Source organism: Bubalus bubalis, chromosome 5 (assembly GCF_019923935.1).
Source record: "Bubalus bubalis isolate 160015118507 breed Murrah chromosome 5, NDDB_SH_1, whole genome shotgun sequence".
In the NCBI taxonomy this organism is placed as follows: Eukaryota; Metazoa; Chordata; class Mammalia; order Artiodactyla; family Bovidae; genus Bubalus; species Bubalus bubalis.
This window is the reverse complement of record NC_059161.1, coordinates 79,197,715-79,221,747: the sequence shown is the minus strand read 5'-3', so window position 1 is coordinate 79,221,747 and position 24,033 is coordinate 79,197,715. Positions and strand designations below refer to the sequence as shown.

The 24,033-nt window shown below is 50.7% G+C and overlaps 1 protein-coding gene across 15 annotated transcripts in view; it reads right to left on the bottom strand.

Annotated features, from left to right (window-relative positions):
- PLEKHA6 (pleckstrin homology domain containing A6) overlaps positions 1–24,033 on the bottom strand; it is a 141,090-nt gene that overhangs the window by 43,337 nt on the left and 73,720 nt on the right. For 12 of the 15 annotated variants that reach the window (XM_044943307.1, XM_006062300.3, XM_044943308.1 and 9 more), the window contains one exon: positions 568–648. In XM_044943307.1, coding sequence (XP_044799242.1) covers positions 568–648 — 81 coding nt within the window. Of the gene's footprint in view, positions 1–567; positions 649–3,052; positions 6,706–13,838; positions 14,126–18,428; positions 18,601–24,033 lie in introns of those variants that run through there. The other 3 variants (XM_044943316.1, XM_044943313.1, XM_044943312.1) reach the window with 3 other exon arrangements.

Here is a 24,033-nt window from a genome sequence, read left to right as displayed (position 1 = left end):
TGCGCTTCCGAGACCATCCACCAGGGGCTCTGCACATTCTCCTCTTCCTTTCCTGAAAAGTTACCTTAAAAACCTAGGCCCTGGGACTCTGAGACTTCCTCTCCTTCTAATTTAAAAGACATGGTGGATATGAGAGACATTTAATTATCTTTTTTTAAATGAGAGACATTTAAAATGAGACGGTGGATTTAAAAGACATGGTGGAAATGAGAGACATTTAATTATCTTTTTTTTTCTTTCATTGACCGAACCAAGGTTCTCGTGGTCACAGCAGACGCTCATTAGCCCCTCAGAGGCCCAGGTGGACGACATGCCAGCCTCAAACTTGTTTCACGCCTTGAGCTCAGCCCATGGGATGAATCAGCCTAGGCCCAACAAGATTCCAGGAAAGGGGGTAAGGGTGTCAAGCCAGATGGGCCTCAGAAGTTTCCAGCCCTCAAAACTTAGGTGAGTGACCCTGAAGTCCTCTGCTCCGCTTTCTGCCCCCCATTCCCTCTGCTTCCCAGCTGCACAGATCATGGTGGTCAAGGATGCAAAGGCCAAATAGTGGGCAGGGAGTAAACATACATTTTCAAGTCAAACTTTTTGTTTTCCTCTGGAACCTGGCCAGTCAGTGGGTGTAGAAATGTGTTCCGTCTTTCATTATGGCTGTAGAGGCAAGAGAGAGAAAAAAGCTGTGGTCAAGACGAAGAAGGCAGATACACAGGCCCGAGGGTGGACGGGCCCTGGGCAGAGACGGGCACGGGGACCTCCAGGAGCTTGTCACTCTGCCCTCCAGCAGGACTGAAAGCGACAAGCGAGGGCCGGGCTGCAGAAGCGGCAGCAGGTCCGTCAGGAGGGGAAGCTGTCTTTCCGACAGTGTTAACTACTCACTAGAGATAGGCAATGGCACCCCACTCCAGTACTTTTGCCTGGAAAATCCCATGGACAGAGGAGCCTGGTGGGCTGCAGTCCATGGGGTTGCTAGAGTCGGACACAACTGAGCGACTTCACTTTCACTTTTCACTTTCATGCATTGGAGAAGGAAATGGCAACCCACTCCAGTATTCTTGCCTGGAGAATCCCAAGGACAGGGGAGCCTGGTAGGCTGCTGTCTCTGGGGTCGCACATAGTCGGACACGACTGAAGCGACTTAGCAGCAGCAGCAGCAGCAGCAGCAGCAGCAGCAGAGATCCCTAGGCTGGAAAGAAGCCCACTTAACCCTTTCGGTGGCCATTCTGGGCATGTCTGTGGGGGGTGGGGAGGGGTCCAATGGTCAAGACTTGGCATTTGGCGGGCACCCTCAGCAAGACAACTCCGGCCAGGGCTCTGCATAAAACTGCTCACTCATCATTTGCTGAAAGAATTCTCTTGTGACCTTGGACCTCTTCCTCCCGTTCTACCTCTTTCTTCAAATGAAACAAGAGATCCAGGGCTTCCTTCTTGAGCTCGGGCTGGGCCCCACTCACTCCAAGTCCAGGACTCCCTGGCAAGGGAGTAGCTGATGCAGCCGAGCCCTTGGGCCAGTCCAGCATTGGAGGTGACCGCTGGCTCAGCAGTCACGTCTGACTAACGGATACTGTGGCCGGGGAGTGGCTGCTGTGAAGACGGCCCGCGGGAAGCAGAGGGAAACCTGGACCAGGGGTGGGGTCTGTGCAGAGGCAGGTGGGGCTGTATCGTGGAGGCCCCACTGGGGCTCTTCTGGCTGACTGTCAGGAAAGTTCCCCGGGGGCTCCGCAGAGAGACAGGGGAGGAAGGGCAGCAGATAGAACTTAGGGAGGGGCTGGTGCAGAGGGTCTAAGCCATGAGTAGCAGTCATTTGAGGTGGACTCTGCAAGCCAAGGACCACCTGGCAAGAAAACAGTAGGAGATTCAAGCCTGCAGCCAGTGGGGATGCTGGGAGAATTTTAAGGCCTTCTTTTCCCACCCCTCTTGAGAGAGACTGTGAGAGCCCAGACATGCTCAGTCCACCCCCAGAGGCTGGTGGCTGCACGGAGCCCGCGGAGGCTGCACTGGGGCTTGTGGGTCTTAATACCAGGCCACCAAGCCCTCCCACAGGGAAGGGCCAGTGCTCTGTTTGGCAAGTGGCAGGTCAGCTAGCCGGGGGAAGAGACCTCAGGACATCCCTTCAGTTGCATGAGAGAAGTAAAGTAACCTTTCGGAGAGCTGCTTTCCATAGTCTGGGACACTTCCCAGCCGAACTGTTTGCTGAAGTTAGATGTCATATCAGCGGGTGTGTTTTTCAGCTTCCAAACCAGTCATGTTCAGATCAAATCCAAAGACACGTGGTAGATAGAAACCCAGCGGGCAGTGGCTACAGCCTATGTGGAAATCTGGGTTTTGCAGCCTGGGCTTACCAGACGGGACCCTAAGTCTGGCCAGTGTCTAGTTAGCCTGGGTTCTAACTCTATCACATTATAACTCACTTTCTGTTTCTCAAACTCTATTCCTCCCTTTGTCCCAGGTTTATAAGGATACTCTCCTCAACTTCACCACAGGGGGTCTCGGCAAGGGAGAGCAGTTGTTTCCAGTCGCCCGCATGCCTGGCTCTGCCCCGTGGAGGAGGTGGGGGGCGGGCAGGCTGCAATAGCTAAGCTCCTTGAGGCACCAAGGTCTCTGCTGTTTTCCAGCTCAGATCACCTACCCCCCGACACTCTCCCCCAAGTCATCACCTTTGGCCCGCTCTGCTGTACACATTCCTGTGATAACTCTGCTGGAATCTTTCCTGCAGGCACTGGTACAGATGAACAGACGGAAAGACACACACACACTCCCCGAAGCCACACAGAGTTTGCTGTCAGCCGGCACAAGTCTTTCAAAGGACACTGAATTCTTGCTGCCCTAGACTCTCCTACCCAGCAACCCGACAGATGACGTCGTCACCCCACCCAGGCGCTACCGATTCCAGAACAGCGTCCCCTTCACAAGCACTGCGGTGCCGCAACCACTGACCTACCTACTCTGACCTCCAGGTCACACGGGGCGGGCCCCTCCCTGTGACGCCCCCAGAGCCAGTGACCCGCCAACTCAGCTCTCACTTCACCTGGCTCACAGTCCGCTGCAGACACCCTACCTGACCCGTCGATCGGCTCGAAACTTCAGCATCTTGTTGGCAGCTCTGGTCCCCGTGCGGCAGCCTCAGAGGACCCGGCAGCCAGCCTGCTCGTAGCATCCCTCTGAGAAGTGAGTCCTCCGGTCCTGCTCGCAGTGCCGGCCGGGCTCCAGCGCGTGGTGGCAGCGGGCACTGCTGGTCCCCTCCTCCGGCTCCAGCACCGGGGAGGGGGAGGGCCTCTCTCTGGGCGGCAGGGGTGCCCGGGTGCCCTAGGGGGGCCTGTGGCTTCCCAGCATTCAATCGGAATGTTGCTGGGCAGAGCGCCGGGGGCAGGATGAGTGAGTGGGGGATGATCGCCTCAGTTCAGGTCCCCAAGGAGAAACAGCGAACGCGGAGAGATGGAGCAGGCACACGGCGCAGGTGTACCACTCCTAGGCAGTCTGACCTCGTGGCGCTAAGGACACGGAGTCGCTGGGAGGGTGGAGGAGTCCGGGGCTGCATCCCCATCTGCACGGCAGAAACCCACGCCAGCCCTCCCTGCCGCCCCACCTGCTGGCCCAGAACACAGGCCCTCGGGTGAAATCCACTCGCTTCAGAGAGACCCTTCTGAGCCCGTGGGCACAGGGTTAAATGAAGCTCTGGATTCACGTGCGGCTGTTGTGCCATGCTGATGCTGGAAGCGGAGACTGACGGGGTCTCCTCTCTCTGCCCTCAGCCTGCCCAGCCTTCTTCTGTGCAGACAGGAGCGCAGTGAACGAGGCTTCTCCGCGGCGTCCCCCTACACGACCCCTCCAGACACCGCCCCAGGCTGTCGCCCAGGTCACTCACCCTCTGCCTGGGGTGGCCCAGCAGATGAGCAAGTGAAGCGCGTGGGTGTGGGTGTCGTGGAGCCAGAGCCAGTGGTGGGGATTTATTTCTTTGCTCAGGTGAACTGGCAGAAAAGCTTCTTCCCAAATCTTATGAGGAAGAGGGTAGCAAATGGGGCTCAGAGCGGGGGTCATTATGTGTTAATTTTTGTAAATCTGCCCAGATGCAATATGATAAATGCCAGCTGGAGACTGTCAGATCTGCTTGGGGCAAGGAGGTTTGCATCGTCGTTAGCTACTCCAAACTCTCCAGAGATTGAAGATGGTCACATCTCTTCTTTTCCTGATGTCCTCCATGTCTTAAAGTGCAAGGGCCCTCCATGCAAGGGGCTTCTGATGGTCATCTCTTCCAAGCCCCTGCCACCAGGCAAGCCTGCTCTGCAATCAGTCTCAATGAGTGCCTTGGCTGTTTGTGAAGGGTTTCAGTAAAGGATGCTCCAGACCCACCATTATCTTACACTGCCGAGATGTTTTTGGTTTTTTTTGGAGATGTTCTTTTTTGATATCAAATTTTAGTTTCTCTAGCTTTGGATATTGTTCCATTTTTATCTTCAGATGACAGAATCCTTTCTGACCAATGTGGTTCCTTTCAGCAGCACCAGGCATTCTGTTGACATCATAGTCTGTTGTTACAGCAATTTTGTGACGCCAACAGACACGGAAAGGGAGGAGCTAATCTAATTGTTTGGTTTGAAGACAGAACCCAGTCAGAGAACAATGCAATCAGTGAGTAGAAAAGACATTATTATTTAACCCGTGATGAGACAAGCTGGTCGGGTATAGCTGGGGCTGATATTTAAGCAACTAATCCTAAATCCAAAAGGTCAATATATTCAGCCATTTAGTGGTACTTCTGCAAATGCTTTATCCTGATGACAAATGGCTTCTCTTTGCAAATCCACCTCTCCCTGTCCCTAATCCCGTTCCTGGAGCCCTGCTGCGGTCACAGCGAGCTGGGCCCTCTCCCAGTGCCTGCTCGGGATCTCTGCCTATGCACAGTAGGTCCCAATAAACATTTGTTGAATGAATAAGTGAATGAATGAACGAACAAAAGAAACTCCCTATGCTCGGATTTAATTTTTAGCCAGCTGCATTTGGAGTTTGACATTCTATTACCAAGGGCTTCCTTATCTTTGCTCTCTCTTAAAATTAATTACTTCCTCTCCATGAGAACAGCTCCCTTTCTGCCCCCTCACCCCCTTCACTCAGCTTCCCTGCCTGGCTCCCCCTTGACTACACAGCTTGGCTTTGATCCATCTTCATTAGGAGGGGAAGAATATTAAGCTCCTATGCACAGGAGGAGGTGTTGAGGTGCACTGAGAAATGAGGTTTCTTCCACTAGAAGGCAAAAATGTCCCTTTTCCCTTCAAGTTGAGCTCAGGGGCCTCCCACAGCCTTTGCTTAACTTTGCAAGTTAAATGACTTCTCCTGCCTGGTGAAGATAGCGCAGGCAGAGGGACAGAGGCCCAAGGGTTTCCCCTGTCTGTTGAGAGCTCTGCAATCCTCAAGATTACATGAGCACAGAGAATACCTGACTGGAGTTTTTCTTTTTCCTCTGCTACTAAACTACACAGATGACAGGTTTCCATTAGGTTAGACACCAGGAGGAACTTACCAAGTACTGGACATTATTAAAAAAAGGGAAAGAAAGACAGGTGATCAGGTTTTTGTTTTTTTTTCTCTCCTCTTCCCTTTCTTTTAGGACATCAAAGGCCTCCATTTCTCAAGGACAAATGGTTATGAATCTACCTCCAAATGTACTGCTCAAATTCCTCCCACGGGAAGGGGGGACTCTTAAGCAGTAAAGGGGGCAGGAGCATCCCTAAACTCCTGAGTTGCCCGCTAGGTGGTCCCCTCACCCACTGTACCCACAAAGGTGGCCCTGATGGCCATCAGTGAGAAGAGAACTGGAATGACTGACCTTTCAGTCCAAGGCCCAACACGAGAGGCTTTCTCTGGCAAATGAGGTCCTTTCTAGTTCTATGAAATAATACCTAGAAACTTTCAAGATGTGAAACATTTTATATATAAAACACAATGGCTATATTTTCTGCTTAAAAACAAATCAAGATATATGCTAAGTACTGGAGCTAGAAAATGAAAACCAGTCTCGGGCTTAAGACGGCTGTGAACGTAGCGGGGGCTGGCATTCCAGAAGTGCCAAAACCAATAAACTACAAAGAAACGAGGTAGAGCCTCTCCCTTTTCTAAGCACTGTCCCTTCATCTAGTTTGGGCTTTTCTACAGTTTAAGAGACACCCGCAGCCTCTAAGTGCTGGCGCTGGTACAGCATCGCTACGGAGGTAACCGTACGCTGACCAACCTCCAAACTAGTCCCTAAGAATCCGCATCGACCTGGAACGATACCCGGCACCATGCAGTCAGAAGCAGCAAAAGCAACCCGGATGCTCAGGACCCTTTGCAGGCAGGCATGTTCACACACGTGTATACACACATGCAGACACACACACACACACACACACACTCAGAATGGACAGCTCCCATTGTGATAAATACTGAACAACGAGAGAGATACATTCAACTCCTTCCACCTTGGGCTCCTCTTGGTTATTTGCAAAACACCAAGCTGCTGCAACCCCAGAGCTCCCGAGAATGAGTGCCAGCCAGGTTTTTCCATCCCAACAAAGCTCTGGCTTTTGGCCTTACAGCTCATTAGATGGAGAGAGGACTGCGAGGTGAGCGGGGAGGAGGGCTGCCGCAGCCCACCCCTCCCACTTCCTTCTTCCCCCAGCTCACAAATTCCAAGCTGAGGCTGTCCACGCACAGGAAAATTTCTGCAGCCTGCAAAGGACGTGAAGGTCGGGCTCCCGCTCTCCACCTCCCCTCTGGATGTCATCATCATTTCAAGGAGCTTTATGTGCTCCACTTTTCTGTCCCAATTAAAAACCAACTTGGTTCACGTTCCCAACAATCCTGATGTGCCTGATGCCTGAGGCTCCCCCCTCCCACCCACCCCCGTCATTCCTAGGAAAAAATACACCTCCCTAGCCAAGTTCTCCCTACCCAAGCTCCACTGCTCTCCTGCCTACTGCAGCCATACAAAGAGGAGGCCAAAGGGGGTCAGGCCTGGCGGCACCTGTAGGTATGTAAGGGGGAAAGGCACCTTCAAGAGACACTGGGTCTTTTCGAAATGCTGCCAACAGATCAGAACACCAGCCGTGCGGTCTCGGGGGACACAGCTGTCAGCCCTGTGCTTGCGCTTGCCCTCTGTCCTCCCCGCCTTTGCTCCAGCCTTCCTCCTGTGCACAGTCATTTCCAAAATGCCAAGATGAGAGTGTCTTCCCCAAGTAAGCTCGGAACATAAAAAAAGCTGGCTACGGGGCTGCAGAAAGTAGCGAGGACGGAAGACCCAGGCTTGGTCTCTCCCGCTCAATTCTGCCTGTCCTCACAGCCCATCACTGCCCCAAAGAGTCAGAACACCTTTCCTCCCCTGTCATGATCAGACATGGAGCACTGGGGCAGTTTTAGCCTGAGCTTGGCCCCGAGCTCAGGCAGCAAGCAGAAAAGCTGACTCAGTAGCCAAGGGATGAAAGTCACAAATCAGGGCTCCAGATCCAGGCTTCCTCCCTGCCATCCTGTGTGGATGTCCTTCCCTGGTCTCTCCTGTATAATCACCTGGGCCTGGACATTCCTTTTATTTCAAGAATAGGAGGTAGGAAAGCCTACAACTGCAGGTAAGGGTAGGAGAGCCTTGTGTACTCTCGAGTCAGGGTAATGCTTCCCTGTGTGTATGTGAGCGCACGTGGGCCTGTCTCCCTTGAAGGAGGAAATGCCAGTCCGCTCCAGTATTCTGGCTGAGATAATCCCCTGGTCAGAGGAGCCTGGTGGGCTACAGTCCACGGGGTCACAAAGAATCAGACACGACTGAGCACACAGCGCCTTGCTGTGTGTACATGAGCGTGTGAGTGTGTCTCAGTGGGGGGGTGTGTGTGTCTGGCAGAGGGGGGTACTCAGGGGAAATTCATGGGGAATCTTCATGCTGATCTTCTGTCTCAACTTGCATTATCTTATCTTCAAACTGATTATTTTACTTTATGGACCTCCATTTGTCTTCTGAAAAATAAACGGGGTGGATATTCAGCATAACCATGCCATTTATTAAAATACTGAGACTCTTCCATACTAGTTGGTAAAGGGCTACTCTTCCAATAAGGAAGAATCTCAGTACTTTCATAACTGGCCCTCCCCTCCTCTGTGTGATCCAGAAATATCTTAGGGCCATCCAGGACGCCAGGCCTGTGTCCTTTCTGGTTGATAAATTATTAAATGTCATTCCTGGGATGACTGTTCCTTCACTGTCTGAACACTGACAGCCCTTTCAGGTGTTAAAACGATGATTCTGGTCTCAGAAGTTGTCTCAGCACAATACTGTAAAGCAGTTATCCTTCAATTAAAAAAAAATCCTATGATAAACCATAATAGAAAACAATATTTTTAAAAAAAAGAATGTGTGCATAACCAAATCATGCTGCTGCATAACAGGAATGAACAGCATTACAAATCAACTATCCTTCAATAAAAATAAATTAAATAACAAAACAGAATACTAAAGTAAAAAAGAAGCTGTCTCAAGCAGGTTGGGAGGCGTTCTGCCTCCGCACACCGTGACCCAACTTGGAGAGCCAGGGCAGCCCAGCTCCCGGCTCCTCATACTCCTTGTCCCTGAGCTTCTGGCCGTCCCGCTGAGGGGAGAAGAAGAGAAGGCGAACAAGGGGGGCACGCTTTCCCTTTCTCAACCTCCCCTGGGGGCCCCGCCAAGCCAGACAGAACAGAGGGGAAGGGCTCCAGTCCCCTCCCCTCAGCCTCTAAGCTGCTTCCCCAACGGTCAGCAACGGGGAAGAGGCCCCAGAGGAACGAGCAGGGCAGGAACTAATTACCTCCCCTCGCCCAACAAAGCTGAGCCCTGCTCTCCAGACACTGAGGCAGCCCAGCTGTCCGCTTCCAGGCCTCCCCCTTCCTAGCTCGGCAGCTTCGGTCCTGGCGTCCCGCAGACAGCAGTCACCCCACCCACCCCGAGGGAAGGAACGGTACCAAGTGAGTGTTTGGAGAGTAACGCAGCTGGGCTGGCCCCCTCCTTCCACACCCTGAAAAGCTACACATGCCTTCTTGGTTCCCAACCCAGCAGTCTGCAAGGGTCAAGCTGTTTCGTGCCTCAGTTTCCTCATTTTAAGAATGAAACAGTAGTAATGAGTGCTGGCCTGTTTAATGCTCCACTGTGCTGTGCTTAAATATCCTACCAGACTAGACAGCAGAGGAATAAAGGTGATGATGCTCTGAAGGGGTGAACACAAGGAAAACATTAAACTCATATGGTCTCTGGTCCACGCAAGTCAGGGGAGCTGAGATTCATTGCCTCAGCTATAGTAACAAGGGGCTTCCCTTGTGGCTCAGCTGGTAAAGAATCCACCTGCAGTGCGGGAGACCTGGGTTCGATCCCTGGGTTGGGAAGATCCCCTGGAGCAGGGAAAGGCTACCCACTCCAGTATTCTGGCCTGCAGAATTCCATGGACTGTATAGAGTCAGACATGAGTGAGCGACTTTCACTCACTCACTCACAGTAACAAGAGATACAAGACAAAGTTCGCACCTCCTTGGTTGCCCCCAGTCCCCACCGCGTCTCCAGCCTGAGCTCCTCACTCCAGAAGAGAAGAGGGAGAGAGGCTTGTGAATCAGGAGGACTCCGGCTCCACAAGGCCTGCTGCAAGAAGGCAGCGATGAAGGTCACACCGCCCCCACTGTGAACCCCTGAGGGCCACAGGTGACGTGTGTGATGTGGGGTGGGACGTGCCCAAAAACGTGAGTCCCACAACACCTGCCTAGTGCAGAGGTGTGCAGGGGCAGCCACACACAAATCACTCACAGCCTGGGCCTTTGTCCCTGTGCCCTGGCCGGCACCTCACACCCGGGAAGTGGATGGCTGTTTGGTGGGGTGGCTGAGATTTGCCTGATGCGGTGGCTGCAATCTGTCTGGCCAGATCTGTGGCCAGCGGTCTGCCCACGGCAGGAGGATGGGGCGTGCTACTCTGCTCCTGGAGGCTGAACTGGGAGTGAGGCAGGGGACCTCAGCCGTGAAGCCTCTCCCCAGGGGATCTGACAGACGGGCTCTATCTGCTCCGGGGCCTCTCCCTTTTCCCTTCCGACCAGCCAGCCAGGCCCTGCTAAGAGTCTACTGAGCAGAGCTTCGTCTGGTGGAGAAGAGAGCAGTAAATCAATGGGCGCGGGAGGGCAGGGCCGAGGCAACTGCTCTGGGAGGAAGGAGGTCCCCACCTCACAGGGCTGCACGTGGTACAGATGCAAAGGCAGGTGGGCCGAGAGCAAAGCCCCAGTGTGAGCACCACTCCTCACTCGCCGGCTGCGAGGGCTCAGCTGCTTGGTTCTCCTGAACTGGAACAGCAGGGACACAAATGGATTGTGGGAAACTCTGAACATCTCCTCCTGATGGGAGCGAGGAGTCTGGAACTTCCCATGGACGCAGGGAGCTGGCTCAGGGCTTGGAAGACAGAGGGCTCTCCCAGATTGCTGTCTGCTGCAGAAAAGATACAAGAGGAGCTTGGGGACAAGGGCCACCAGGGGAAGCAGCCGGCACGCAATGGCTGTGCCTGGACATAGTCACTGCTGTCTCCATCTCTGTGTGCTGAGAAAAATCACCGTGAGCTCCCCTGACATCCCAGAAAGAGAAAGTGAGACCTGGAAGGGAAAGAACTTAGAGAACTTTTGGAGACACTTGTCACTTAAAGAATGGTGGGCGCGTGACTGTAGCTGACCAGTACTGACATCTCAACTTTTCTGGGTCTCAGTTTCCTCGTCTGGAACATGGAGTGATACCGAATTGCTCAGAGAATTAAAGTGAAAGTGTTAGTCGTTCAGTCGTGTCCGACTCTTTGCGACCCCATGGACTATAGTCTACCAGGCTCTTCTGTCCATGGGATTCTCTAGGCAAGAATACTGGAGTGGGTAGCCATTCCCTTCTCCAGGGATCAAACCCAGGTCTCCTGCATTGCCAGCAGATTCTTTACCACCTGAGCCACTTGGGAAGCCCTCGGAAGATTAAACAAGAACACATATTTAAAGCACCCAGGAGAACGCTTGGCATGTAACAGTTGCTCAGTCAGTGACTGATGTTATCAACATTAATAAAATAAAAGAATAAAATAAAACAAAGAGCACTATCCCCTCCATTTTAGTAGCCACTAGTCACATGCAGCTATTTACAGTCTCACTAATTAAAATTAAATAAAATTAAAATTTCAGCTCCTCAGTCATGCTAGCCACAATCTGCTGGGGCTTGAGAACCACCACGGCTAGAGGCCACCAAATTGGACAGGAAGGCTATAGCATGTTCTACCCCGGTGGATATTCTGTTGGACAGCACTGGGCTAGATGTTCTTTAAGCCATCTTCCAGTTCTAATAATTTTGGATTCCATAAAACACATAACTCCAAACCAGTCTGTCCTTCCACCAGCTGACATGGGTTTAGTGTCCTCAGGGAAATGCAAGTTCTCTTATAGCCCTAAGCTAAGGAAAAAAGAAACAGGAAAAGGAAATCTGTTGCCAACAACAATAACAAAAATGTTAAACATCTAAAATCAAAGGATACATCTGAAAGTCCAATCAAAGTTAATGTAGGTATCTATCATTTTAAAATAGATGCACTAAGACTCCTCCAGGGTTTGAAAATATTGTTATTAACAGCCCTAATGGGCACAGGCCCTGGGAGAGGCAATTGAGAAAAGTTACAGAGAGGATCATGGAGGCTGGCAAAGGGAAAAGAGCAAGGAATGGGCCCTCCTTCCTACCTCCTTCTCCTTCTTGGGTTGGCCAACTGCTGGTGAGGCTGGAAGGGGAAGAAGGGACAGCTGGCCTGCAGGGTCTGCCTGGTCCTGCCTCCACGGGGTGGGAGGGAGGGAAAGGAACTGCAGGGAAGACAGCAGGCTCAGGGTCTTCCTTCCCTTGCACCTCCCTGTCCCCACCCAGCCTGGAACCTGTGCTAATCCCAGGGGTACAGTCTGTTCTTAAACAAACAGCACCTGAAGCAGGTGCCAGAGTGTGTCCATAACTGGCCTAGAGCGGGGAGGGGAGAAGACCTCAGAGGAATGAGAGAGGTGTTCCCAGGCCTAGACCCTGCCTGGAGCCCAGACAAGGGACAGGGGAGCTTGGGAAGAAAAGGAAAGTGGATGGGGGAACCTGGGGAGGGACACTGCGGGCCCCTGCCCTCTCCCCCTGCCATGCAGTAGCCTTGAAGGAGGCCTCGGTGGGGATGCTGAGACAAGAAGACACATGTGCTTTGGAGAGGACAAAAGGGACGCTGGGCTTGGTCCTGGTCAGGACAGAAGCCAGTCTTGGTAAGGGACACCTGAGTGATGGGTGAGTCTGCCTGTGCCTTTTGGAGCACGTGAACACCATCCCGATGCTGCTCCTTGTGGCTGGCCTGGGAATAGTGCAGCTACATAATTCGCAGGCCCCAGAGCCAATAAAAGGCCGAGCTCCTTGCTCAAACATTATGAAGTTCAGGACGGTGACAGGAGAGCATTAAACGAAGCCCTTCTGAGGATGCAGGGCCACTGCACAGGCTGTGTGCCCATGAAGACTGCCCTGCCTGGGAACAGCAATTGCTCTGTGGTGCTTCTCCTGGAAGTTTGAGGATGGAGGGCGGCTAGTCATCCTTGCGGCTAACTCTTAGCACAAGGCAGAACAGCAGAAGGGGCAGCTCCTCTCCCAGTTCCTACTTTCCCCTCTTTCTTGGCTTGCATGCCCGGAAACACGGCTGCTTTCGCTGCTGCCGCTGGGTCTGGTAGCTGGCACCGCCCCTTCTCGTGCCTGGTTTCTGTTTGCCTGTGGGCAGCTTAGCTGGAGGAAGCACCACAGCTGAAAGCCAGAGGGTTGGACTTGCCTTATCTTTCAAACCTGCCTTCAAGACCGGCACAGGGAGCCCTCTGTTCCTACCCAACAGACCCCTCCAGGGCCGCCTACCATTACCATTATGTCATCGAACCTTTTTCCTCCCAAGAAAGAGGCAGGGGACAAAAGGGCATCTGGCTACCAGGGGGGTAAAGTCAACATTTCTGCTTTGGAGACAAATCAGGCTTTCATTTTTTGTGCACGCATGAGTACACACACACACACACACACACAACATCAGCTGAGACAAGTCCGTCTTAGCACTCCACCAACAAAGCAAAGAAACTTGTCCACATTCCCTGCACAAGTCTGACCCAAAGTGAGAAGGTGCCTTGGTCAAAGAGCCCCAATATTTAGAAGGAATGAGGGTCCTGAGTTGGCAGTTTGGGGAAAGGGGACAACAGATATCTAAACCCAGAAGAATGGCTTTCTCTCTTCCTGGATTTCTGTTGGTCCCAAATGACAAACTTTGTCTTCTAATGAGTTGAGTCCCGCACCAACTCTCTATTCCACGCCCCCTCCTTGCATCCTGCCTCCCACCTCTCCACACTTGACGTGCAGTAAAGGGAATAAAAGGCAGGGCACAGCTATGCCAATCTCCTCTGGCTGAGCCCTCACTGCTTCGCCGGGCCCAGGAAATGGCTGTGAGAAGGCCGATGGCACTTCTGCCCAGAGCTCCCGAGTCCCCTGCTCTGGAGACAATGGCTCAGGGAGCAGGGGGAGCCGGGCTCCAGCTCTGCGTGCAGAGGGGCACACAAAACCATTGTCTCTGCAGCGGGGCAGACAATGACTTGTATTTCTGGCATCTGTGCCAAGGGGTTCACTCCCTTGGACTAAGAGAACCCTGAAGATTTCCTTCTAATAAATAGGAGTGATACTGAAATCTGGCCCCACACTGAGAATGTGCATCCAGTTGTAACAAAGCCCACTCCAGCTGATGGTATGGGAATACTGGAGCTCCCTTACTTGCTCCAGAGCCTCCCAGACAAACAGACGGCGAGACAGAGGACCACTCACTTACCAGCTCTTCTCTGCGATGCCCTCTGCTCTCTCTGACTCCTTTCACACTCAGGAATAGGGAAAAGGCTCTCCTTTAACACTCATCAGGCCCCTGGTGGGTAGCAATCATTAACAGCCACACATGCTGACTGGCTTTAACCCCTTCGGTGCTGGCTGCCTCCAGCTGGCTGATGGACAGCCCCGTCCCCTCTTCCCAGCTCCGAGAAAGCAGGAACTCCTGCCTTGATGCCATCCACCTGAGTAATGCTGCTGCCTCCCATGTGGAGAGCAGGAGCCCTCTAGTCCCACCCAGGCTGCCCTGCCTGATTGGAGCACAGTGGCGACCTGAGGCGCTTGGTCCTGGCACAATGCCCAATTGGATGAGCCCACATTATGAAATATTTGCCTAGCAGGCCAATAGAGGAGCCAGGATCAGGGGGAGGGGTGATATTTTTATTTATTCCTGGAGGAGAGAGAACAGACAAAGGTAGTCATAGCATGCCTAGCCCTGGGCCAGGAAGCAGTGGGAAGGGGGCTTCAGGCCAGTGTAAGCGCCTCTAGCCTCCCTGTGCAGGTACAGGGCGGAATCCCGGAAGGCTCCTAGGCAATTTCAGCTCTGGCTGTTTAGCTAGAGGGTTTCTTTGCCTTAATGATCCCCTGACTCACCCAGGAGTTTGGAGCCAGGAACTGTAACAGAAATGAAAAAGGAAAATAACTTGACAGGCAAAGGATTGCTTGTATCTACACAGACTTGGGGGCACAGGTAATCTTCTTCATATTTCAGAGTTGCAGAAATCATTTTTGCATCTTTAGTGGATGTGAAAGAAAGGTGACCAAGAACAAGCAGAGAGAAATTACCTCTTTTTCCCTTTAAAAATAGGCAACTGATTTGGGAAAATCTAAATCCAGCATAAAAGTATCTACATGTAGGACATATGCAAATCTATGCAGATATGTGCAAATGAGCAGCTCCAGGCTTTTCAGAGTAAGTCCTTGCCAGGAATTTTCTAGTTTGAGCAAGAAATCCGGTAGTCTCCAAACCCTATAACAGAGGATCTCACTGTATGCTGTAGCATAAGTGAGATATCAGTAGAGGGAGCATAGCATATAGGGCTCAATAAACATATTTATTGAACATTTACTACATATAAAGCCTTGAAGTAGTCTCGTAGGGTTTTTAAACCATAATCATACACATGATAGTCTGTGCTGGAGAACGTCAGCACCCTCTCTCTGCACGCCCACAGTTAATACCCCCTTTTCCTTTCTGGCCCAGTGGGTGGTGCTGCTCCAGCTCGTACCAGCCTGGGTCTAGTGGCTGCATCTCCTCTCACCACCCCTTGTTCTTGTCTGTCAGTAGTCCAGTCACTGAGGCTCAAGACCCTGGCTTAAATCTACCAGGGGGCCCTTTCTTATCTCCTGGGCTGCCTTCCCAGCTGCCTGATCGTGGGTTGGCCTGGTCTCTTAAAGGGGCTGCGAGCATTCCCAGCCTGCCGCGTCCACCCTCAGGAATACTCCCAGAAACCTGGTGCCGCGCTGCCTGCAGAGTCAGGTCCACCACGCCGCTCCCCGCTCACGTCCCTTAGAGCCACAGCTGGCTGCAGGGCTGCCAGAGTGTGATCAGCTTAAAACAGGAAAGGACGCTGATGTTTGTGCCTGTGTTGTAAATGCTTATCATATCATGTAAAAGCCCTGCATCTCAGTATTTAAAGGTTCCCACTCTGTGAAACTGAGTTTTAAAGGCGGACGAGGGCTCAGGATATAAAGTCAACATAGAAAAATCAGTTCTATTTCTAGATACTAGTAGCAAACGGTGAAAAATTGAAATTTTAAAAACACTACATATAACAGGGTAAAAAATATGAAATATTTAGGAATAAATTTGACAACAGATGTGCAAGACCTATATACCAAAAACTGTAAACTACTACTGAGAAAAATTAAATAAAATCTAAATAAAAGGCAGATATACTGTTTGTATGAAAAAGGAAATTAAATATTGTTAGAATATCAATTCTCCACTAATTTTCCTATAGAGTCAATACAATCCCAATAGGTTATTTGTAAAAATTGATACAGATACTCTGAAATTCATATAGAAATTAAAAGGACCTATAATAACCCCCAAAAGTTACAAAAAGAAGAATAAAGTTAGAAGTCTTAGATTATCTGACTTCAAGATTAGAATCTACAGTAGTCAAGACAATGTGGTATCTGCATAAAGATACATCTACAGAGAAACTGAACAGAATAGAGTCTAGAAATAAACCCATTCGTATATGGTCAGTTGGTTTTCCATAGAGGTATAAGGGTAATTCTGGAGAAGGCAATGGCACCCCACTCCAGTACTCTTGCCTGGAAAATCCCATGGACGGAGGAGCCTGGTGGGCTGCAGTCCATGGAGTCGCTAAGAGTTGGACACGACTGAGCGACTTCACTTTCACTTTTCACTTTCATGCATTGGAGAAGGAAATGGCAACCAATCCAGTGTTCTTGCCTGGAGAATCCCAGGGACGGGGGAGCCTGGTGGGCTGCCGTCTCTGGGGTCACACAGAGACGGACACGACTGAAGCGACTTAGCAGCAGCAGCAGCAGCAGCATAAGGGCATTTCAATGGGGGAATGACAGTCTTTTCAGTACATGGTGCTAGAAAAACTAGAGGTCCATATACCAAAAGCAAAAACAAAATGCCTCGACTTTACCATTAAAAATTAACTTAAAATGGACCAAGGCCTAAAATGAAAAGTTTAAACTATAAAATTTCTAGAAGAAAACATAGGAAAAAAATCTTAAGTGGCTTTTGGTTTGGCAAATTTCTTAAATAAGACATAAGATGCACCAGTTTTAAACAAAATATCAAGAAATCAAACTTCACTGAAACAAAAAGCTTTACTTTTCAAAACATGTTGTTACAAAAATAAAAAGGTAAGCCATAAACTAGAGAAAATATTTGCAAAGCATGTGACATAAGACTTTCATCTAGAATATATAAAGAACTCTTAGAACTAAATATCAGGACAGCAAAGTGAAAGTGAAAGTCACTCAGTCCTGTCCCACTCTTCATGACCCCATGGGAATTCTCCAGGCCAGAATACTGGAGTGGGTAGCCTATCCCTTCTCCAGGGGATTTTCCTGACCCGGAAATCGAACTGGTCTCCTGCATTGCAGGTGGATTCCTTACCAGCTGAGTTACCAGGGAAATCCATTAATGTGCAAAAGATTTAAACAGATCCTACACCAAAGAGGAAACACTATGTCAAATAAAGTACAGGAAAACATGCTCAACATCATTAGTCATTAGGGAAATGCAAATTGAATCCACAATGCGCTAACACTACATACACCCACCAGAACTGCTAAAATTAAGACTAATCATACCAAATGGTGACAAAAATGTAAATGAACTGAAAGTCATACCCTGCTGATAAGGCTGTAAATGGTCCTTCCACTTTGTTTACCTTTTTAAGAAACTGCCGAACTTTTCCATTCAGTTTAACATACATGGATTCCTAGGTATTTATCCAAAAGAAATGAAAATATATGTCCACACAAAGATTTGAACACAAATGTTCATAGAAGTTTGTTTGTAAGAGCCCCAAACTGCAAGAAACTCAAATGTCCATGAACAGGAGAATACAATACGTATACCATCCATACAATGGAACATGACTCAACAATAAAAAGAAATGAATTATTGATATACATAACAACACAGATGCATCTGAAAATAATCGTGTTGAGTGAGAGAAGCCGAACTCCCTTCCCCCAAATAAAAAAATGCATACTTTATGATTTCATTATACAAAACCCTCACAAAGGTAAACTAATTTATAGTGGCAGAAAGCAAATCAGCAGTTTTATGGGGATGGGGTAGACAGAGGGATTTCAAAAAGGCAGGAAGAAACTTTGGGGAATGATAGATACATTGTCGGAGAAGGCAATGGCACCCCACTCCAGGACTCTTGCCTGGAAAATCCCATGGACGGAGGAGCCTGGTAGGCTGCAGTCCATGGGGTTGCTAAGAGTGGAACATGACTGAAGCAACTTAGCAACAGCAGCAGCAGATACAGGTGTACTATCTTAATTGTAGCTACAGTTTAAAAAAAATGCATCAAATTTTACCCCTTCAATAGTTATCATAAATCAATTGTACCTCTATAAAGCTATAAAAAAGAAAAGTCTTCAGATGAGACATTAAAAAAAACCACCTACCCCTGGGCCTCTGCTGTGATGGATCTGGGCAGGTAGGGGTGTGGCAGGGTGGGGTGGGGATTCCAGCTTCCCTAGTGACCTGCTTTAGACGGCTGTTTAAAGACGGGCACCGATGTGGCCTTGAATCAGCCTGGACCTCTCTCCTGGATTTAGGTCAAATAATTTGGCAGACCTGAAGATCGTCTTTATAAAAATAATTGTTTGTTTTATGACAGAAGGGAAAATATCAAATAAAACCTGGTTCACAAAGTCCTCTCCTCATCATCTCACATGATTCTTTTATGGTTCTATATGGTAGGCAGAAAAATATTAACACTCTCATTTTACAAAAAAACATACAAACAGAAAGCCTGAGGCTAAGATCAGAGGTAAGATCACCACCTCCTACAGAGTCCCTTACCCTCAGTGTGGAGCTCTTCCTGCTAACTGCGGTCTGCCCGCAGCCTGGGGGCACCCCGCCCGTCCCTCAGCCCTGGCTCGGCTCCCAGGACCACGGAAGCAGACCAGCATCGGGGTGCTCGCCCCACGCTGAGCAGACGTTCTCATAGCACACAAGTGGTAGACTGGAAGGGACCCTAGGATGGAGGAAAATGGGGCAGGTCTCAGGTCATAATCAGCTCAGCTAAGGGGAACCATGCAGTACTAAGACAGGCTCACCTGGGAGAGAAGAGGGGATCTGAGGGTCTAATCAGACCAGGTATCTGATGAGAGAGGAGGGAAACCAACACAACACCACTCCCAAGGCAGAAGTCTGGTGGATGCAGAAGCAGCTGGAAGCTGTTAGAGGGCTCCAGGCCCTGCGCCTCCCTCCCCTCTTCTTCTGCCCCTCTGCTCTGCGGGGGCTGGGAGCCCCCCACCTCTCTCCCTTGTTCTGAGGACAGGGTGACGGGAGGGCGGAAATCCACACTGCAAGGTGCAAAACATTAAGAGGCATCGAAAACCTCAATGATCAAGTTTGATCAAAGTTTTATGCAGTATTTTGGAATAAAACTTAGTGCAAAAAATCCATAATGCGTGAAATATTTTAAATAAAGACCAGATTAGTAGTACACAATTTCCAATTCGCCTGAGGCTCCAACATGGCTTAGAGTGGCACTGTTACTGATTCTGTTATTACTGAAAATGTTGATATTTTGTCCTTCATGAAACTTTCACACTGATTTTTATTTCTTTTAATATTGCAATAAATGCTATTTATCTTGATTACTGAGTTTACTGGCAGCCTCTTAAATGCTGTGCCTAAGGAGACTGCCTCAACCACCTTACCCTACTCAGCCCTGCTCAGGGATGAGACTGGAGAGACTGGGAGAGAGATAGGGAGACTAGACAAGGCCCAGAAAGGGCCAGGGAGAAGTCTGCACTCTTCAAAAACCTCAGTGCATGAAAAACAAAGAAAGGCTGAGGAATTATTCCAGATTAAAGAGGAGGAGAGACATGCTCCTGGATTAGATTCCAATGACATTATTAGGGCAACTGGTGAAACTGAATATGGCCTGTCTACTAGATAATAGTAATGTATCAGTGTTGTTTCCTGAATTTGTTCACTGTACTGGGTTTATGTAAGAGAATGTCCTTATTTTTAAAAGGAAAAAATAAAGTGATAAGGGTCAGAGGGTGACGGCGGCCTGAGAGCTACATTAAGCCAAACACTCCTCTCTATCCAGCCTGTCTTTCCTCCAATTCCAGGCAGTCCCAGCAGGGACCAGTAGGAAATGGTAATGGCAGGAAGTGTTGTCCGGAAGATCAGGTCTTGGAGGGCTGGTTAGACATTTGCTTCTCAAAAAAAGAATTAACCTTGAATTCTCAAATCACTCCTCACTCGCTCCAGGAAGACTTGACAACTGGCACCGAAAAGAAAGGAAATTAACACTGACCCAGGCCATGAAACTAGCACATTCTCTGCTCAACCTCCTGAGGCAGGCACCACGGCCCTGCACTTGCAGAGGAGGAAGCTGAGCCATCAGGGAAGCAGCTCTAGGCAGCTTGGAAACGGGAAAGCCAGGGTGAGAGCCCAGGACACAGCCCAAAGCCAACTCTTTTCCCACTTCCAGTTTGTTGTGCAACTTGAAATTCCCTTCTCATGCATCATCCTACAAACTAACCCTTTAGTTTATTTTTGCGGAGTTGAATCTGCATTGGCCTTGGGATTTTTGGCTCTGAAGTCAGACGCCCCAATTCCAATCTGACGGCACCGGTTATTACCTAAGGGACTCTGAGCGAGTGACAACTTCTCTGTGCTTTCATCTCCCCATCTGCAAACAGAGATAATATAAACTGCTACCTCAAGGGTTTGTCATAGGATTAAATGAGATTATACAAGCAGAGAATTTGAGAGACCCAGACCTTGCAATGTTCAATAAATGCCAGAAATCATTACTATCTGCCCCTGCCTCAGATCATTCGCTCATAGGAAGTGATGGCCTAATTTCTGACTATAAAACCCCTCAGCACTTTGACACATGAAGACAAATGCTTAACAACTGCTCCTAAAGAAGTTATCCATCAAGATAGTATTTTGGATATTCTCAACCTAGTTAAGAATGCCTTGAAGCCCCTACCCACCTCAGACCACTCGCAATCATCTGAGGCAGACCCCTTACCCTCAGGAGCCAGCATAATCGACACCTAAGAATCTCAGAGAGGACGGAGGTCTGTCCTACCGTGCTCTGAACGAGGAGGGGATCTTGTTTTTCTATGTCATGTCACACTTGGAAGTTAAACAGCAAGTCAATGTAGGGGCCACATCCCTGGGCTGGAGGAGTTGTCTGGGAAGGTTCAGGCCCTAGCGCTGGTAGTCACCCATGCAGCTGTATAATGCGGGCAAGTGCTTGCCCCCTGGGGCCCACCGGGCCTGAGTGGGGAGCCACCTTGTCCGCAGAGTTGATGAGAGCGTACAAGAGGCCACTAAGTCCTGGGCACTTCAGCAAAGAGCCGGGCAAAGGAGGTGTGGAAGGTCACCGGTCCAGGAAAGCCTAAGCCTCTCTGGAGCACGCTCCCGTCTTAGGGTCCTCCGGCTGAGGAGCCCTACAGCAGGAGAAGGCAGACAAGCCAGCAGACACGCAGCAGGGGGCTGAAAGGGGGCGGACCAAGGGCAGGGCGCCCAAGGGTCAGGCGGCGGTCAGATTCAGGCAGGAAGATGGTTCTCCTGCGACAAAGGCAGAGCGGGAGCAGGGCGATTTTCTAACTATAAACAGAAACCCAGAAGCCCCAAACCACACACAAGCACGTGTGAGGATGCGGGCACAGCGTGGAGGGCAGCGGGCACCGTACGCAGGAGGAAGGGCGCGTGCAGCGGCAGGCGGGGACGAGGGGCGGTCCGAGGGTGCAGGCGCCCGGGACGCAGGGGCGGAGCCAGGTGAGTGGGCCTAAAGCGCATCAACGTGGGCAGCGCTTTCGAAGGAAAGGACTGCAAACCCAAGTGAAGAAGGGCCTTGGACGGGGCCAGTGTGGGTGGGAGGCTCACGCTAAGCCGACAGAGGCTGACCCTGCTTCTCGTAAACTGACCCCACATCTCTCTGTCCGGATCTCTGAACACAGGCGCAACTCACACACCTGTGCTTGTCCGAGCCTCCTGGTCCCAGCCTCAGCACTGTTTCTCTTTCCCTTCACACGGGGCTTTGCCTGACCTGATTTTTCCATGCAGAGAGCATGAAATAGAGTCCCCACACCCTGGAATTAAATTCCTCCCCACCCCACTGCAATGGGTATTTGGATTTTGTGCTCTCCCCAAACCCCCTCCAAAGCACTGCACCAGCATCTCTGCCACCGTCCCTCCCCACGCCACGCACTTTGCTCTGGGTAACGCACCTTCCCCAGGGAGCAATGCAGGGGCCGGCTGAGCTGCCAGGAGGGGTGCAACCACAGCTCCCCACACTCCCCCCCTCCGCTGCCTGGCCCCTGCATTCCAGCCCTGCGCCCAGAGTTTGACCTTCTCTGCGGCTGTGGCATGTGTGTTCTGGGTTACAGAAATAGCTCAGCCCCTGGGACCCTGCAGGCCCTCCCTCTCCTCCACCCAGAGACACCCTCAGCTCCCAGGCTCCAGGGGCGTCAGGCTGGAGCAGGGGAGGGCTCAGCTCCCCACTGCCCTCCCGCACGCCCCTCCCAGAGCAGAGCCAGGTTGGGCCGCCTCCCCACACGTCCACCCCTTCCAGCCCCCGCACTTCTGGCGTGTCTGCCATCACTGTGAATGGAGGTGAGGCTTTTGGCAGAGGAAGGCATGAAGGAGGCACAGTGCCACGAAAAGCTTAGACAAACCTGACCCCTCATTGTGTTTTCTTTGGAGTTCATTTGGATTAAGGGCAACAGCCAGCCAGAAATGGTTCCCAATCCCACACACCGTGGCCTAGCCACCCTGTCGTCTCACACAAGGCGATGATGTCATGGTCCCTGTTTCAATACTAACCCAAACAAGATGGCATCGGTCCTCCAACAAGCCCAAGATGGAATGGGGGACCATGGACTCAACGACAATATCAAAGACTGAATGTAGAAAGTGATGAGCTTTTGATGTGCGGCTTTTAGATCCTGATTCCCTAGTGTCTGATGAAACAATAAATCTTTCATGAAGGACTTTACTAAAGGGATAGACTGTTACCTCTGGGGAGGGTGGGGCCCTGAATGGCCTTCAAGATTCAGGTTCCACACTTTGTCCACCCGTGGGGAATGGAAAGGACAGCCACGCCTTGGCCTCTTCAGCCACACTGCTGTTACTGCCTCCTAGGCCTCGGCAGCCTCGTAGACAGGTGGGGAAAGAGCTTGACAAAGGATATTGGGGTGTATAAACTCTGCAAATCAAACACCTCTGGGCTTGGAGGTCCAGGAAGGGCTATTGGTGATAGAAAGTACCCATTCCCCCCCCCCAAAAAAAGAAAGTACCCATCCCTTTCTAGACACTGCCCCTCCACCCCGATACCACAGAGTTACAGCGGTAATAGCCATGTTCCTGCAACCTCATGCCACTCTCTTGGTTCCAGGTAGCCACCCAACCCTAGCTCAGCCAAAACACCTTTCCAGGGATGGGAATTGGAATTGAGAGAAAAAAAAAGACCAGTCCTTCTTCAGGTGACATGTACACAAGGGAGCTGTGAGAAGTCATCTCTTTAGATTGACACGGAGCCGGGACAGCCCCGCAGGGAGAAGAGCCTGAAGCCAGCCCATGAAGAGGACCAATGGGCAAGGCCACACTTGCACCAGCCAGCTTCTTGATTCTAGCTTGTTCCTGCAGCCCAGCCATCCCTCTGAACTTTACAATACAATCCCCTTGGGGCTTAAAGTCCTTTGAGCAGTTTCAGTAACATACTCGAAAGTTATAACTAACATCAGGAAGAGAGACAAGATGAATTCTGGAGGATCCAGCGTCTAAACTCCGTAGATGTGGCTGGCATGAGGAAGAAAAGGAAGGAAGAGGAAGGAAAAGGGCCAAGGAGTTTGCCCAAGGGTTGCAGAACACAGTGCCATTAAGACCTGAGCTGGCCTAGAAGGCCATGCAGGAGGACAGGGTGGAGGTAGGTAGGGGTCAGAGAAAGCAGGTGGATTTGCTGCCTCCCAGTTTAGGGAAAGTTCCTCGGATGTTTAGAGAGCTGGCAACAGGAGAAGTGCAGGCCACATGGGTGAGCTAAGTCCCTAGTGAAGGTGGTAGGCCACCTCTGCTGACGGGGGCCAGGGGTCTGGGAGCATGTTCCCAGAGGACATTCGTTATTCAGGAGAGGAGAAAATTTATATCCTTTCTCCTGCCCTTTCCAAGGCAAACGAGGGTCCTTTGCCACCTTAGAGACTCACAGCTCTCTCAGACTAAGGGGTCTGCTCTGTCCTTCAGGCCTTTAGAAACACTTACTTCAGTTCAGTTCAGTCACTCAGTCGTGTCCAACTCTTTGTGACCCCAGGAATCACAGCACACCAGGCCTCCCTGTCCATCACCAACTCCCAGAGTTCACTTGGAGTCACGTCCATCGAGTCAGTGATGCCATCCAGCCATCTCATCCTCTGTTGTCCCCTTCTCCTCCTGC